This window comes from Sinocyclocheilus rhinocerous, unplaced genomic scaffold (genome assembly GCF_001515625.1).
Source record: "Sinocyclocheilus rhinocerous isolate Xijiao unplaced genomic scaffold, SAMN03320098_v1.1 scaffold585, whole genome shotgun sequence".
Lineage (NCBI taxonomy): Eukaryota > Metazoa > Chordata > Actinopteri > Cypriniformes > Cyprinidae > Sinocyclocheilus > Sinocyclocheilus rhinocerous.
This window is the reverse complement of record NW_015630024.1, coordinates 614,818-629,704: the sequence shown is the minus strand read 5'-3', so window position 1 is coordinate 629,704 and position 14,887 is coordinate 614,818. Positions and strand designations below refer to the sequence as shown.

The 14,887-nt window shown below is 37.1% G+C and overlaps 2 protein-coding genes across 2 annotated transcripts in view; one reads left to right on the top strand and one right to left on the bottom strand.

The window, feature by feature from the left end:
• The window catches only part of ubap1 (ubiquitin associated protein 1), a 7,095-nt gene extending 3,735 nt beyond the window's left edge, over positions 1-3,360 (bottom strand). The window contains exons 1-4 of the mRNA XM_016551875.1: positions 3,204-3,360; positions 1,487-1,535; positions 1,254-1,378; positions 373-1,176 (exon numbers count right to left, since the gene is read on the bottom strand). Coding sequence (XP_016407361.1) covers positions 373-1,176; positions 1,254-1,378; positions 1,487-1,526 — 969 coding nt within the window. The 5' untranslated portion in view covers positions 1,527-1,535; positions 3,204-3,360. The remainder of the gene's footprint in view (positions 1-372; positions 1,177-1,253; positions 1,379-1,486; positions 1,536-3,203) is intronic.
• Positions 3,361-6,511: 3,151 nt separating this feature from the next.
• Positions 6,512-13,570, top strand: LOC107739718 (ubiquitin-conjugating enzyme E2 R2-like). Its single transcript, XM_016551922.1, has 6 exons — positions 6,512-6,521; positions 6,594-6,754; positions 9,229-9,315; positions 9,448-9,545; positions 9,941-10,075; positions 12,877-13,570. Exons 1-6 carry the CDS (start codon positions 6,512-6,514, stop codon positions 13,130-13,132), a joined length of 747 nt encoding a protein of 248 aa, XP_016407408.1. The 3' UTR covers positions 13,133-13,570.
• The last annotated feature ends 1,317 nt before the right edge of the window (positions 13,571-14,887 follow it).

Sequence of the window (14,887 nt, the reverse complement as noted above, 5' to 3'; positions counted from 1 at the left end):
CGAAGCTACGAGAATACTTTTTGTGCGCAAAGAAAACAATAATAACATAATTTATTAAACAATTCTTCTCCCCGAGTTAGCGCCTTCCGTTGTTTACGTTCAGCTGCACGCGCTGTCTACTGAACGTAAACAGCGCTGATTACATTGATAACATTCTGGGGTACTCTCCAAAATGGCGGAAGACGCTTTGGAATACACACTTTGTGCTACTCACTGAAAATTTCACTCTGAAACTGAGGCAAAACACAGAAGAAGCTATGCAAGATAATTTAGCAAAATGTCACCACAGACATGCTTTTCCAATGATCATTAGCTATTTTACATGCTAACAATCAGCCCGACAGGCAAATGTTTCCGCCCATGTTACATTACCTGCTTCTGTGTCCCATTCTGAGGGAAGACATGTTGCTCTTGTGGGAGTGTTGTGTTGGTATCTGATGCTGTTCTCTGCAGGAACGGTGGTGTGCCATTGGATAGGCTGCGTGGTTGGCCTGCTGGGTAAACGCTGAAAGACGGTTCCAAGGGGGAGTCTCCTGGGTCTGAAAGCTTGGGGAAAGTCAGTGAGCGAATGTTACATGGGCGGTCTGCATCAATCTGTCCATGGGGGGTCCCCACAACCCCACCCCGGTCCAAGTCCAGCAGTCCAACCAGTCCATTGGGTTTATGGAAGATTCCTGCTTTGGCCTGAAGAGGAGGCATATTACTAGGAGAAGTGGGGCGATGTTCTGCTGGAGGAAGCTGAGGTGGTGAAACGGACGACTGCGGTTGGCTCTGCAGAATATTCCGCAACTCCTCTTTGTCGTCCAGTGTTTTAAGCTCAAGTTTGTCAAAAGGGTCCTCCTCTCGCTCAAAGTCAGCTAAGTTCAGACTCTGTGGAGCCGGGTTGCTAGGTGCTGGTCGTGTCGGTCCAAAAGATGGGGCTGGGAGAGGCGTGAGAATTGCGTTATGCCGTAGGCCAGCTAAAACCGGGTTCAATGCTGGTGGGACAACGTCCTGCTCATCAGAGGGGCGTGCTTTCTTCCCCCCAACCAATCCAACATCTGCTTCCTGAGCAGCAGCCTGCCTTTCGTTTTCAGAGTCCGTCCGGGCGGCTTCCGCTGCTCGAGCCTCAGCAGCTCGCGCTTTGGCAAGTTCTTCCCCCCACTGAACACTCCGCCTCTCTAGACTAAAGTCATACTGAAGAAAAAAGCAAAGCGTTAATTATTTCTGACAAACATTTGTATAAGGGAAAGTTAAAGGGAAATTTGACTTACTTGCAGATCCGAAAGTATGGCATTACAATCAGACATACAGAAGCCAATGGGAAGACCCACTTTTGAGGGACAGCGGAACTTCTCATTGAGCTTGAAAGGAACATCATCAAGGTAGCTGACGGGTCCTTGAACATCGAGTGAAGTAACAGAAGAACATGGAAAAAAAATATTTTAAAATGAGCTATTTATTTATTCTGTAGCCTATTTTTATTTTCGACAAATGATTGACTCACCATTGTTGTGGATATCTGATCCAGATTTCCTCGCAGCCATTTAGAGTAACTAAAGAAACAGACAAACAACATAAATTCATACAAACTGCAGTCAGTTACCTATTTTTTCCATCCCTACACTGTCCTCTACAGAAGTTACAATTTTTGAACATAGCCTAAACATTACAATCAATATCCAATCCTTCATAACTAACAAGCAAGGTTTCAGATATGTTTTTAATCTGTCAAAATTGGTTGATAAATACAAGGAAGACAGAACTGTGTTTAAGATAACAACAGAATTGGTTGCTTGTCATTATGCCAAGTTATTTGTGTCACTATTGAAATATGTTATTTAAATCAACTTCATTGGCTAATATACGCGTGTAGTAATCTAACTATTGATCTTAATTCCATAAACCAAACTGAATCTATGTCATAACCAATGAAAAACATTACAGATATGACCAGTAATCTGTTTGACCTATATAAAAACTACCAGTAAAATTCTGAAACTCTCTTTCCAACGCTGTATTTATTTGATTAAAAATATAGTAAAAATCTGCAATATTGTGAAATATTACTCCTAACGTTAACGTAATACATTTAAAATATAATGTATTTTTAAAATATTATTTCAGCAGCCATCACTCTACTCTAGTTGAAAAGACGATAATTTACTTGAAATAGAAATCTTTTGCAACATTATACTGTCTCTTTTAAAATATATAACATAGCTTCACAAATGTATTTAGCATACTTTTTGCATAAATTGTATGAAATGTATAGCATTATAATCCTAACAGTCAGACATTCCCAAAAGAAATATGGGAAAGCAACAAATAATAATAATTATTCATGTTTAATTTGTTTAAAAACATTTTAACAATGTTTTTGTTGTTGTCTAACGATGATTTTAAAAAAGTTAATAAAAATGTGTATGTATATTGGTAATCAGATACTTCTGAGAGAAAAACATTGGCAGATCACTAGAAAACACAGCAGTGTCCAACAGCATTAAATTACAAGCATTTCTTGGACTTTCTTAAAGTGAAACAGTAAACAGATAAGCTTCTACATTTACAGGAAGTTTACCACCTAAAACATACCAATAAAGTAAGCACAACTGATCTATGTGATGATAACTAGGGAACTAGCACAAAAGTATATCACATGCTGACAAATAGGCTGATAAAACCGCTTTTGAGGTCATTTCACCACCCACGATCTCTTACATAAAAAGTATAGCAGCTGATCAGAAAAAAAAAAATCATAACCAGTCTGTTAACTACATACAGCTAACAGATGTTGCGTAATAATAAAGACAACGAGAAATTCATTCAGACAGCAAACTAGATGAGTCCTATACCAGCTCAATTTCAACAATAAATCTTTAGATATAACTGTTACTGAAAAGACAGTCTTGCGACAAGCTGGTTTATTTTGAAAATGGATGATGATGATGATTACACATATTTCTCCCTGGCTCCTTACCAAGCTTCTACGATTTCCTCCTTTTCTGCCAGTCATATCAATCAAATAACTAAAATATTTAAGACCTACAACCAAAGTTCTGGTACTTAAGAACTAAACAAGCACGGAAGTGAATGTGGACGTTTGGTTAAAAACAACTGTCTAGTTTTGTTTCAGTTCAGGTTAGCGAAGCGACCTAACAGGGCCCGACTTCCCCTGCCACCGCCCCTCAAACTGTCCCTGCGTGTCCCACCGGTGTCCTTACCAGTATCTGCTCTGTCTTCAGTCTCCAAATAGGTCTCTCACTTGTCCTTGGACATAAAAGCTCCGGTCGACACTCTCAGATGAGGAGATTTACTGAAAACCTTGTATATTTCCTGCTTCATCGCGGAACGCCATCTTGGTTTGACCGCCTCCTTTGGTTTCTGTGTGACGACATGCGTTGCACTGAATGACGACAGGTTCGACCAATCAGAGAAGAGCTGGGGAGGAGACGTCATCTGTGTCGGCCTTTGCACATAGGTTCAGCACGGGTTTGAGTCCATCAACCTGGAAAAGGGATGTTTTGATCTATTTTAGTTTGTTGAATATTGTTTATTTGTGAACTGTAATAATAATTAAGAGATTAAATCTATCTATCTATCTATCTATCTATCTATATGTTTGTGTGTCTGTCCATCCATCCATCCATCTTTCTTTCCTTCCTTCCTTCTATCCAGCCATTAGATTACACTTTCAAAGTTATATATATATTTCTAAGTTCTAGTTCTTAAATGTGTGTATAAATACACAAATTCTTGTTTAAATACATGTAAAAATAATTAAACAGGTGATTAAAGTAGGCAAATAAATTAAATAAATTGGTGGACAACTGGAAAATGTTTAAGGAAATGCTAAACTCATCCTATTTATTTTCCTTTGATCACTCATTTATTTCTGAATGTAGTTCCACATTTTTTTTTCCTCTGCGCAACATGCTAATGAGAGGGTGTCAACCATGGACTTGGTCGGGGTCATGTCATAGCAGGGGGTGCGGCTTTCCTGCTGACAGGAGATGCATGGTGTAAATCCAGTACGGCCTACGTAAAGTCACTTTTTCCGTTTAACAGAGCAAGATACATAAAAAACTGAGCTGTATTGTCCGTACAGTATCTGTGACTTTACAAACGACCCAAAGAAATGGCCAGTGTCGTTTCCTAACGTCATTTTTTGTAACCCGATTGAGTCTCCAGCTAGAGACAACTGTAATATCAGTATCCCATGGTCATCGTGAGATGACTGGTATGAAGTGGTTTAATCAAGGAACAGACAGTTTTTTCCCATTAGTTATCAGAACAGAAAATACAGGCGACAAAAGTAAGCAAATGACGGTTCAGTGTTGCAATTAAGAGCTATGTAAGTGTAACGGAGGCCAGCGAGTAGGTGCTGTGCAGGTAAACCTCACTCCACTGATCTCAAGAGACGCACTAGCGACTGACGTTAGCGGCTGTAGCCATTTAGCCTCCTTGTTAGTGCATCCGCCTCCCATGCCGGAGATCCGGGTTCGAGACCCAGGCAGAGCGAGAACGAGGTGCGGCGGAGCAGACCCGGGAGAAAGGGGTTACATAAGCATTACTATTTTACATTGGCCACTTAAAATAATTTAAGATTTAGCTCTCTCATGATTATAATTACAAAACTAACACTATGAAAAAGTGTAAGATAATAATCAGTCACCTTGACTGATGAAGTTAATACGCATGCGCAGGCAAACGCTCAAGCGCGTCACACACGATCTTCATACTCTTGCATAATTGACACCCTCTCATTAGCATGTTGCGCAGAGGAAAAAAAAATGTGGAACTACATTCAGAAATAAATGAGTGATCAAAGGAAAATAGTTAGGATGAGTTTAGCATTTCCTTAAACATTTTCCATTTGGTCACCAATTTATATTATTTATTTGCCTACTTTCATCACATGTATAATTATTTATTTATGTATTTAAACAAGAATACGTGTATTTATGCACACATTTATTTATTTGTGTATTTATTTATTTGTTGTTTTTGCAGGTTTCGTCCTCCATACACTTCTAAGTTCTAAGTATATAATTAAGTTCTAGTTCTATTTCATCTAGGCTCATTTGTTTTTTTTTCCTTTAAGACGTGCACTCTGTTTGTTTTCTAACTGCTTGTTTTCTTTAAAAAAGCCTCTAAAACTCTAAAATAGTTGTTTTTCTATTCTTTCTATTTGTTTTCTTTTTATTATATAATAAGGGAAAAAATCCTTGCTACGTGTACTGCGTTAGGCTAACTGAGACTTGTCATAGCACTTGCATATTATTGCTCTTTTGTTGATTTTGATTGCTTCCACTGTCCTCATTTGTAAGTCGCTTTGGATAAAAGTGTCTGCTAAATGACTAAATGTAAATGTAAATATATATAGACAAAAACATTATGCAAAGCAGCTGATTTTGACATAAAAGGATATAAGGTTATACAGGCCAACATAGGAGGGTTTTTCCTTAGGGAAAATAATTTTATTTCTGCTTTCTGTTCAATTTTAATCTTTTTTATTATTGTTTATTATCTTCATTTTGCATTTTAATTAGTATTTACTTTTTTATTTTGCCTATGTTTCTTTTTTGTTGAGGATATATTCTTATTATAAATTACGTTTTTGCTTACTAAAATATTCTCATATATAACGCATATTTAAATAATTGTAATATAATATTTCTGTATGTAATAGGTACTACCTATGTAATAACACACATGTGTATAGTTTTCCATGAGTGACAAGTATTTACAGTCGAGTGTCCTGCGTCATGACGCACTGGCGTACAGACGTGTACAGGCACGCGCTATGATAACCGGAAGCATCAATAGAGCGATTGAGAAACGGCGAAAGAAATCATCACCTGTCGAATGCGTTCATATATCTCTCCTGCGCTCCCATTAATCTCCATACCCCACTTCCATAACACCCATACCCTTTCGTTAATTCGCTGTCGAGTCGGTCTGGACGGATAAAGCAGAGCTGGCAGTGTAATTCTTTGCGCAAACGGGGGGTTTTGAAGGTGCGTTATAGCCTCGCAGCAGAACAAATGTAAACAAGCAGCTGATCAGCTGTGCGGCCGAAGACGCGCAACGAAACGGCGTAATGACAGCGACTCGCAGGGTTTGACAAACATATTCTGCATCATATAAAGCGAAATTAGAGATTTATTTGCATGCTGTAGAGTTTTTTTTTTTAGACGTTAGGGCAGTACACGAAGACAACTCCCAACCAACCCATCGCCTTCACCTCCATTGCGGGCAGCAGCAGATAAAGAACAAACGGCTTATTTATTTTTTATTGATTAGAAGGGTGATAAATAGATTTATTTGTCTTAACATCTGCTTGAAGATTGGATAACTTCACGCCTAACAGGAAAAGCAACAGGATTCGAGAAATAACAAAGGAAAAATAAGGTTAACAGTCCCTTCTGGGCCCCAAGGAATAAATAAATATCAGAAACGTATTAATATTTACATGAAGCTGGAACTTTAAGGCACCCAAACATCACATTTCCTGGGGAGCAGCACAGGTATGAATCTGTGTATGAACATGTTTTTATTTATCAAAATGTTGTACAGCTTTTGCATACAAACCTAATCATACATTTGTACAGCATTTTTATGTTTTTTCTTTCATTTTGCAATTTTGAAATCCCTGCAGGAGGAGCCAGTGGAAGGTTTCCGCATCACTCTGGTGGAGGAGTCTGACCTCTACAACTGGGAGGTGGCCATCTTTGGCCCTCCAAACACACTTTATGAAGGGGGCTACTTTAAGGTAAGCCTTGTGTGGATTTAAATGATGTTCTTGAATGCTTACCAATTGACTAGGTTGTTGTGAGTCAGACAAAGCAATTCAAGTCTGAATGATAATATTTAATTCTGAAGTATACCTCACATACTTGTTCTCCCATGTTTTGCACTCTCAAGTTCTTCTTTCCCCGGGTGGTGCGTTCCTTATACTCTAGAGCTCTATTTTTAGCCCGGACAGATATTAATGACATCTCGATATGAGAGCTAAAAAGAGATTCTCAGTGGCGTATTATCAACTGCAATAGTCAGTACTTTCAGTGACGCAGTCCTCAAATTTACCACAAAAAAAAAAAATCCTCAGCATTCCTTCATAGGTATATTATTGTATCATAATATGCCACAGGTCACAGTCTTTGGTGAAGTTTTGTTTATGAATTTAAGGTAGCTAAATTCAGTATGGCTAATTCATATATAAAAATGCCATTTTTGTTATGTTAAAATTCATTCTTCTGTCCCAGCTTAATAATTCACCCAAAAATGAAAATTTGCTGAAAATTTAGTCACCCCCAGGTTATCCAATATGTAGATGAGTTTGTTTCTTCATGGGAACAGATTTAGAGAAATTTACCATCACTTGCTCAGCAATGGATCGTCTGCAGTGAATGGGTGCCATCAGAATTAGAGTTCAAACAGCTGATAAAAACACACAATAATCCACATGACTCCAATTCATTGTGAAGTGAAAAGCTGCATGCTTGTAAGAAAAAAAAATCCATCATTAAGGCTTTTTTAACTTCAAACAATTGCCTCTGGCTAACAAGTCCTCTTTCCATAATATTGCTGCCTCTACATCTACATCTTGGATGTTCTGAGGGTGAGTAAATTCTAATTTGGGTGAACTATTCCTTAAATATAAGAGTAATTTATTATTTGATTCCCCCATGGGTTTTGGAGAAGGATTACATTTTGGTGCAAACAGTAAAACATTCAATATTTTTAAGTACACAGAAATTACACTCTTCACTTTTAAGTCTTCATGGAATTAATAGCAAGTAACTTCATAGTACCTCATAAAGCATCACATCACTTTTTGTCTTCTAAAACATATAACTGAGCAACTAGATCCCAACAGCATAGTCTGGCTGATATATGTAATACGGCATGTTTTGAGGAAGATTATGGTATCTTTGTAAACACAGGCTTGGGTTCCACCCATCAGACAAAGTATTTAAAATTTGCAGCTATCAGGCTTCAGCAAGAAATTGCATGGATATAGATATTGCGTCTTTGCTGAATAGCATTTATAATTTGTTATATGTCAAATGTAATGTGTATTTTCTTATTTTTTATATATGCAAGTTTTCCTGTGAAACTTCCAGTTTTTAGAGCTTCAAAGAGCTGTGTCATTTGTTCCCGTTTATTTCTAATGATCACAAATGGAGGAAGTTAGATTAGATCAGGTTTTAGCTTCTTAACACTAAATGCTTTGACTGAGACTCATATCTTGATTCACGCTGTCACAGTCACGCTGCGGTCTGACTTGTGCACTAGCCAGTTCGTGTAGTCAGACACATAATCAGCAGTCAACAGCAGTGGTGAGTAGCAGGATTTCCACTCGCAGAGAAGATACCGTGTTAGAGTAGCACTGCACTCATGTTTAAAGCAAAAATGACAATTATCTCATTATTTACTCTCATGTCATTCCATACCTGTTGGACATCTTTATATCACGTGGAACACAAAAGGAGGGAAGAATGTGACTAGAGGTTTCTCTCTGGAGGTTTCAAGTTTGAAAAAAGATGCAGAAGCATCGTAAAAAGTATCATAAAACTACTTTTTATGACTTATGCACTATATTCCAAGTCATAACCTTGAAAGGAAAAGACTGACATTTAAATGACCACCCTTATTCACTACAAATAGTGACATCTGCCATAGCTCTATTTGGTGTGTGAACAACTTCTAAATGAACAAATCATTCTTTTGAGTCTGATGTTTTCAAAGATGGGATTGTAACAACATGAGGGTTAGTAATTAATGACAGAATTTTCATTTTCGGCTGAACTATTCCTTTAAAACTGTACTCATGGCCATAGCCACATAACCTATAACTGCTCTCACAACCATTGCAGTTGTTATAACTAAACTCAAAGCCACAATCACTTTCAGAATCACTATTGTTATAATAACCACAATCACAACACTCAGCACAAAATAGTACTATCAGCACTGCACTGAAGAGAGTGCAGCATTTAACACAGCACCGCATTGTTTAGTTGAATTGCACTGTTGTCTCAAGCGCACTTTTGGCACCACATCAGAAACCTGATGAAGAGTACATTATGTTGAGATTCATGAGGATTATGTTTATATGAACCATTTTAATCTAATGTGTCCTTTCCATTTTGGGACTGATTTATAACGGCTCATTTACCAGCTATAATACGGCTCATATGCGAGCTAATAATGCTCAGTGTTTCACTCTCTCTCTTTCCCCAGGCCCATATAAAATTTCCTATTGACTACCCCTACTCTCCTCCGACCTTCCGATTCCTCACCAAGATGTGGCATCCAAACATCTATGAGGTGAAAATGCTTGTGTATGCCTGTTTAATGCATGTTTACTGAGCCACCAAACGGATTACAACAGCTTAAAACTTACATTAGTAATCATAACAATGCTGCCATTGTTGCCTAATGTACATTTCTCTACCCTAGAATGGCGACGTGTGTATTTCCATCCTCCATCCTCCTGTGGATGACCCTCAGAGCGGAGAGCTGCCCTCAGAGCGATGGAACCCCACACAGAATGTCAGGTATTCTGGTGGAAATACCCAGAATTTCACTCAAATAGGCTAAAGGCTGTTCTTTTAAACTTTCTGTAACCGTTTCCACGAAAATATTAATCCGCACAACTGTTTTAAGTGTTGATCAGCATATTAGAATGATTTCTGAAGGATCATGTGACACTGAGGACTAGAGTAGTGATGCAGAAAATTCAGCTTTGCATCACAGGAATAAATTACATTTTTAAATGTATAAAACAGAAAACACTTATTTTAAATTGTAAATAATATTTCACAATTTTACTGTATTTTTGATCAAATAAATGCAGCCCTTTCAGCGTAAGAGAATTCTTTCAAAAACATTTCAAAAATCTTAAAGACCCCAAACCATTGAACGGCAGAGTAACGTGTGTGTTTGTCTGTAGAACAATCCTGCTGAGTGTTATCTCACTGCTGAATGAACCCAACACCTTTTCTCCTGCAAACGTGGATGCCTCGGTCATGTTTCGCAAGTGGAGGGACAGCAAAGGCAAGGACAAGGAATACGCAGAGATTATAAGGTACGACCACTTCATCATTTAAATGACTTCCATGAAAACACATACTCTGCTTTTTATATCAGATTACATTAAGTTTAAGGGTCAGTCTGAAACTTTTTCTCCTGCTCTTTGACTTTTTAATATTAACAAGAATTGTCAATATTTTTATTTGATTCACCTCACAACATATAAAGTACAGATGCATATAATAAATGATTAATATATTATTAATGATGCTAGCTAACTAATCTGTCCTGCACTGTTTGTGCTACAGTATTAGACTACTATAGCATTTTATTTTATTAAAATGAAATAAAGAAGTGTTCGCACTGAAAGAGAAGTTATCTCGGGCTCATAGAACTTAAGATGTGCCAGGCTATATCTGCAGCTAAGCTGAATAAAAAGCAGAATGAACTGAAACGTTAACACAATAAACACAATAAATAAATAAAAATTTTGAATGATGCAGTGCTAATGGACATATCATTTATTACAGTACAGAAACAATAGTATATTGTCTACCTTATTTTGTGCAGAAAATTTGAATAATTGTTTGTAGTATATAAAACAATCATAAAATTGCCATTAGGAAAAAAATTATAGATTACAAATGATTGATTATTGTCCAGCAGTGTATTTGATTTCTTATAGCAAATTCAAAGTAAGATATAAGAAAATAATTCTTTGTAAAAAAAAAATAAATAATAATAATAATAATAATAATACATAAAATTATTGTATTTGACAATTATGGCTACGCCCCTGGTGTGACAAAATGTTAGCCTATACATAATACTTTTAAAGCTTTTTTAAAGCCTTGGCTTGCATACATTTCTACATATGCCATGTCATGCCATAGCATCATTAAACTAGCATCTAACAATGCACAAAAGTGTTTTTCTCTCTAACCATAAAGGCTGCTGTGTAATTTGCCCCCTGACTAAACATTTAAAGAATTTATGGGAAGCATTTAAATAATCCTGTGAATGCACTTAAATAATGCAGAATCGAATCGAATCTAATTTAATTGTGAATCGAATCGAATCGTTCTGAATTTGCAAAAAACGTTCTTGAATCGAATCGAAAACCTATGAATCGTGAATCGAATCGAATCGCTGTCTACCCAAAGATTCACAGCCCTAATAGCAATGTTTCAACAACCACTCAGAACACCTTAGTAACCGCCCAGCACATCCAAGCATTGTGTACAACTTCTATATTCTTCAGGAAAAGTCAAAATTGGATTATACCCCTAAAGATGGCTGAGATCTAGGTTAAATATTGACTAAGGCCAGATTTTAGCCCAACACACTTCCATTGCACCATCCCACTGAAGTTCAGGACATACTGCTCTGAGTGTCTTTATTTCCCTTGGGCAAGTAAACATTAGTGAAAAATTTTGAACTTTTCCCTTATTGACATTTTTTTCTAACAAAAAAAAGTATCTTGTGCTCACCAAGGCTATTTTTATTTGACCAAAATACAGTAAAAACATCAATATTGAGAAATATTATTGTGTTAATGAATATTTAACATTGAGAAATATATTAAAATAACTTTTCAGCAGCCATTACTTCAGTCTTTAGTGTCACATGCTTCTTCAGAAACCATTCTAATATTTGATGCATACGAAACATTTCTTCTTATGTTGAAAACATTTGTGCTGCTTAATATTTTTGTGGAAACAGTAATAAATGTATTTTTTTCAAGACTTGTTTGAAAAAGAATTTATTTGAAATAGAACATATTGGTCAAATTAAAAATGCCTTCGCTGTCACTTTTGATCAAATTAATGCATCCTTGCTGAAAAAAGTATTTAAAAAAAAGAAAGAAAAAAAAATCTGTTAGTATGTATATATATTAGTGCTGTCAATCGATTAAAAAAATTTACTAATTAATCGCAAATTTTTTCTGAAATTAATTGCGATTAATTCCACCTAACATTAAAGTTTTTAAAAATACTTTTACATTGCAATGATTTCACATTCAATCTTCAAATTAATGTAGAAACAACATTAAGACATTATATTTTTTATATTTGTATAATGGCATCTTTTTTATGACTGAAGGCCAGTATCACTCTGATGTCTCTATGAAATAGTTTTTTCCCCTAATATTTAACCATTGATTAGCCATTCAACATTACAAAGCTATCAATTTTTAACATTTATTAGACTACTTAAAATAACTTTTAATTTAAGTGAACTTAAAACAATCTTCACATAAACCTGTTATAATGTCATATTTACCTGTGCCCTTCAGCAAGTTATTGAACAATACATTCTAAATTAAATATAGATTAATACTTAAAGCTACAAAAGTTATTTATTTCCTCTTTTTTTCTTTTGATCATTGATTACCAGACATAACACCAGCTGGTTATTAGGTTTTTTGTCTGCTGTCCCTTTAAGAGCTGCCGATGCTGAACATGACGCGGATCTGACACATCTCTACCTATTCTCACCCACTTCAGTTCTTAAAGGTCTCTAATGAGTTGAATCGGGTGTGTTAGATGAGGTAGACTGTGCTGGGCTGCTCCAGGACAGTTTGGAAAACCACTGCATTTCAGAGACATGTTCTTAAATGTGACTCATGTAACAAATACATACATGCACAGTTTTAAGGCAGCTTTAATTGCCTTTTTGGTAACTTCATGACTTAACTGACGACATAACTACTACGACATTGCATGCTCGTAGTTTCTTTCGCGATTTGATATGAAATGATACAGGCTACAAGCGTGCGAGAGAGAGGTGTTACTTTTGCAGCTGTTCCAAAAAGCCTTAACTGGTTTGCTGACTCTGTCTTTGCATTGTGCACAGGAAGCAGGTGATGTCCACTAAGGCAGATGCAGAGCGAGATGGAGTTAAAGTACCAACGACGCTAGCTGAGTACTGCATCCAGACCAAAGTGCCTTCCCACGATAGTAGCTCTGACCTGCTCTACGACGATCTATATGACGACGACATAGAGGAGGAGGAGGATGACGAAGATGAGGCGGAGGCTAGTGGGATTGGCAATGAAATGGCCGGGGACTGTTTTGGCAATGAAGACGACTCTGGCAACGAGGAATCTTGACCTCCTTCCACCGTTTCCATGACACTGACCTTTGCCCTCTCACTATTCTTTACCCTGACAGCCTCATGTTTCAAATTCTCTTTTCCTGTGCTTAAAGCTTTCGTTTTTCACTCTGTTCCAAAAAACTCATTACTTAAGATCTCTGTCCTTTTCAGCACCTCCCCGTTCATAAGTAAAGTTCACTATGGGTTCACAAAACCAGTCATTTTTAGTAACGTTTCACATCCCACCTACTCCTGCCTCTTAACCTCAGGGCTTTTGGATAATCAGAGCTTGTCAGGCCACCTTAAACATGCACATTTCAAAATGTTTTGTTAATTGCAACCCTTTTTTGAAGGCTAGTTCCCTCAGAAAATACAAATCTGTTGTGATTTACTCACCCTCATGTTGCTAGAGAAATTTTGGCTGTGTTCCAGTTCACTTTTTTTATGCCCTTCACTCGCTAACTTCCCTCCGTTTCGGTTACCCTTATGAATTTGTTTGGTGCAGCATTCTATATGTATATAGATATGCTTGGGCTGTTATGAATGTAAAAAAAAATTATAATTTATATATTATAGAGTTGTTTGGGGTGGGGATAAATTAAACGCGATTTGCGATGATGTCATAGTCGTGTTGCATTATGGTCTATAGAGCGGCCTGAAGTGTGCATATGAAGCAGACTCGCTCCCTCGGTCAAAATCGAGGGGTCGAGGGTATGTCCATGTAAATGTACCCTCGTCCACTTGACGAAGTGGAACGCACTTCAAAATGGCGGCGTGGATTCCCCTGAGGGTAAGGGCTTAGGGAAGTTCGAGAGCGCATGTCTAAACGTGAACTGGAACGCAGCCTTTGTCAAGCTGTTTTGAGATTTTTGAGCTGATTTTTCCAAAAGGTAATAACCAAAAAATGCCAGCGTCCAAATTCACCTACTTCCCCTACCATTTAGTAGGCAAAAACAGTACAGAAGAGGGAGAAAAATAGACAAAAAAAGTCAGAATTGCGAGATGTGAACAAAAGACTCAATTTCGAGATAAAAACTCGCAAATCAGAGAAAAAAGTCAGAATTGGGAGATATAAACTTGGAATTCTGAGAAGAAAATTCTGAGTTGTGAGATTTAAATTCGTAATTGACCCTTCGCAAAGTGCTTGATTGACAGGCGATCTGACCTATCATAACGCCGAATCCGCCAGCTTGTCCGACAAACAAATCAGACAGGAGAGTTGATTAACTTAGGTGGACTTAAACTTTAAAAATTGTGCGTATTGACGTCTTTCCACGGTTGAAATAAAATACGTTCTGATGTTCATTCATGTTTATTTCATGCTATAACTTGTAAAGAGGAAGAGATGATCGGTTCATGTGCCGCTTAATGTCACGACACATTAAAGAGCCACAAAACAGTATTTATTGTTTGAATTTCTTAAAAAAAAAAAAAGACAAATTTTGAAAGCTGAGACCTTTTTCATACCAGAAATAACCTGCTCTGTCTTGTCTGTCGGCATGTTGTCAGTTTCCTCTTTTCTCTGCGATGTATTTTTCCCTGCGTGAGAACATGATGTGTAGTGTCAGAGCGGCATGGCTTGTCAGACATAGCAACAGTAACTAAGGAGGACGGGTTTTTGCGAAGGGTCAATTGCAAGAATAAAAAAATTGTGAGATAAGAAGTTGCAGTTGCCTTTTTTATTATTTATTATATGGCGGAAACAATAGAATGACTATGAGATGTAAACTTAGAATTCAGAGAAAAAAGTCCAAATTGCGAAAAAAAAAAG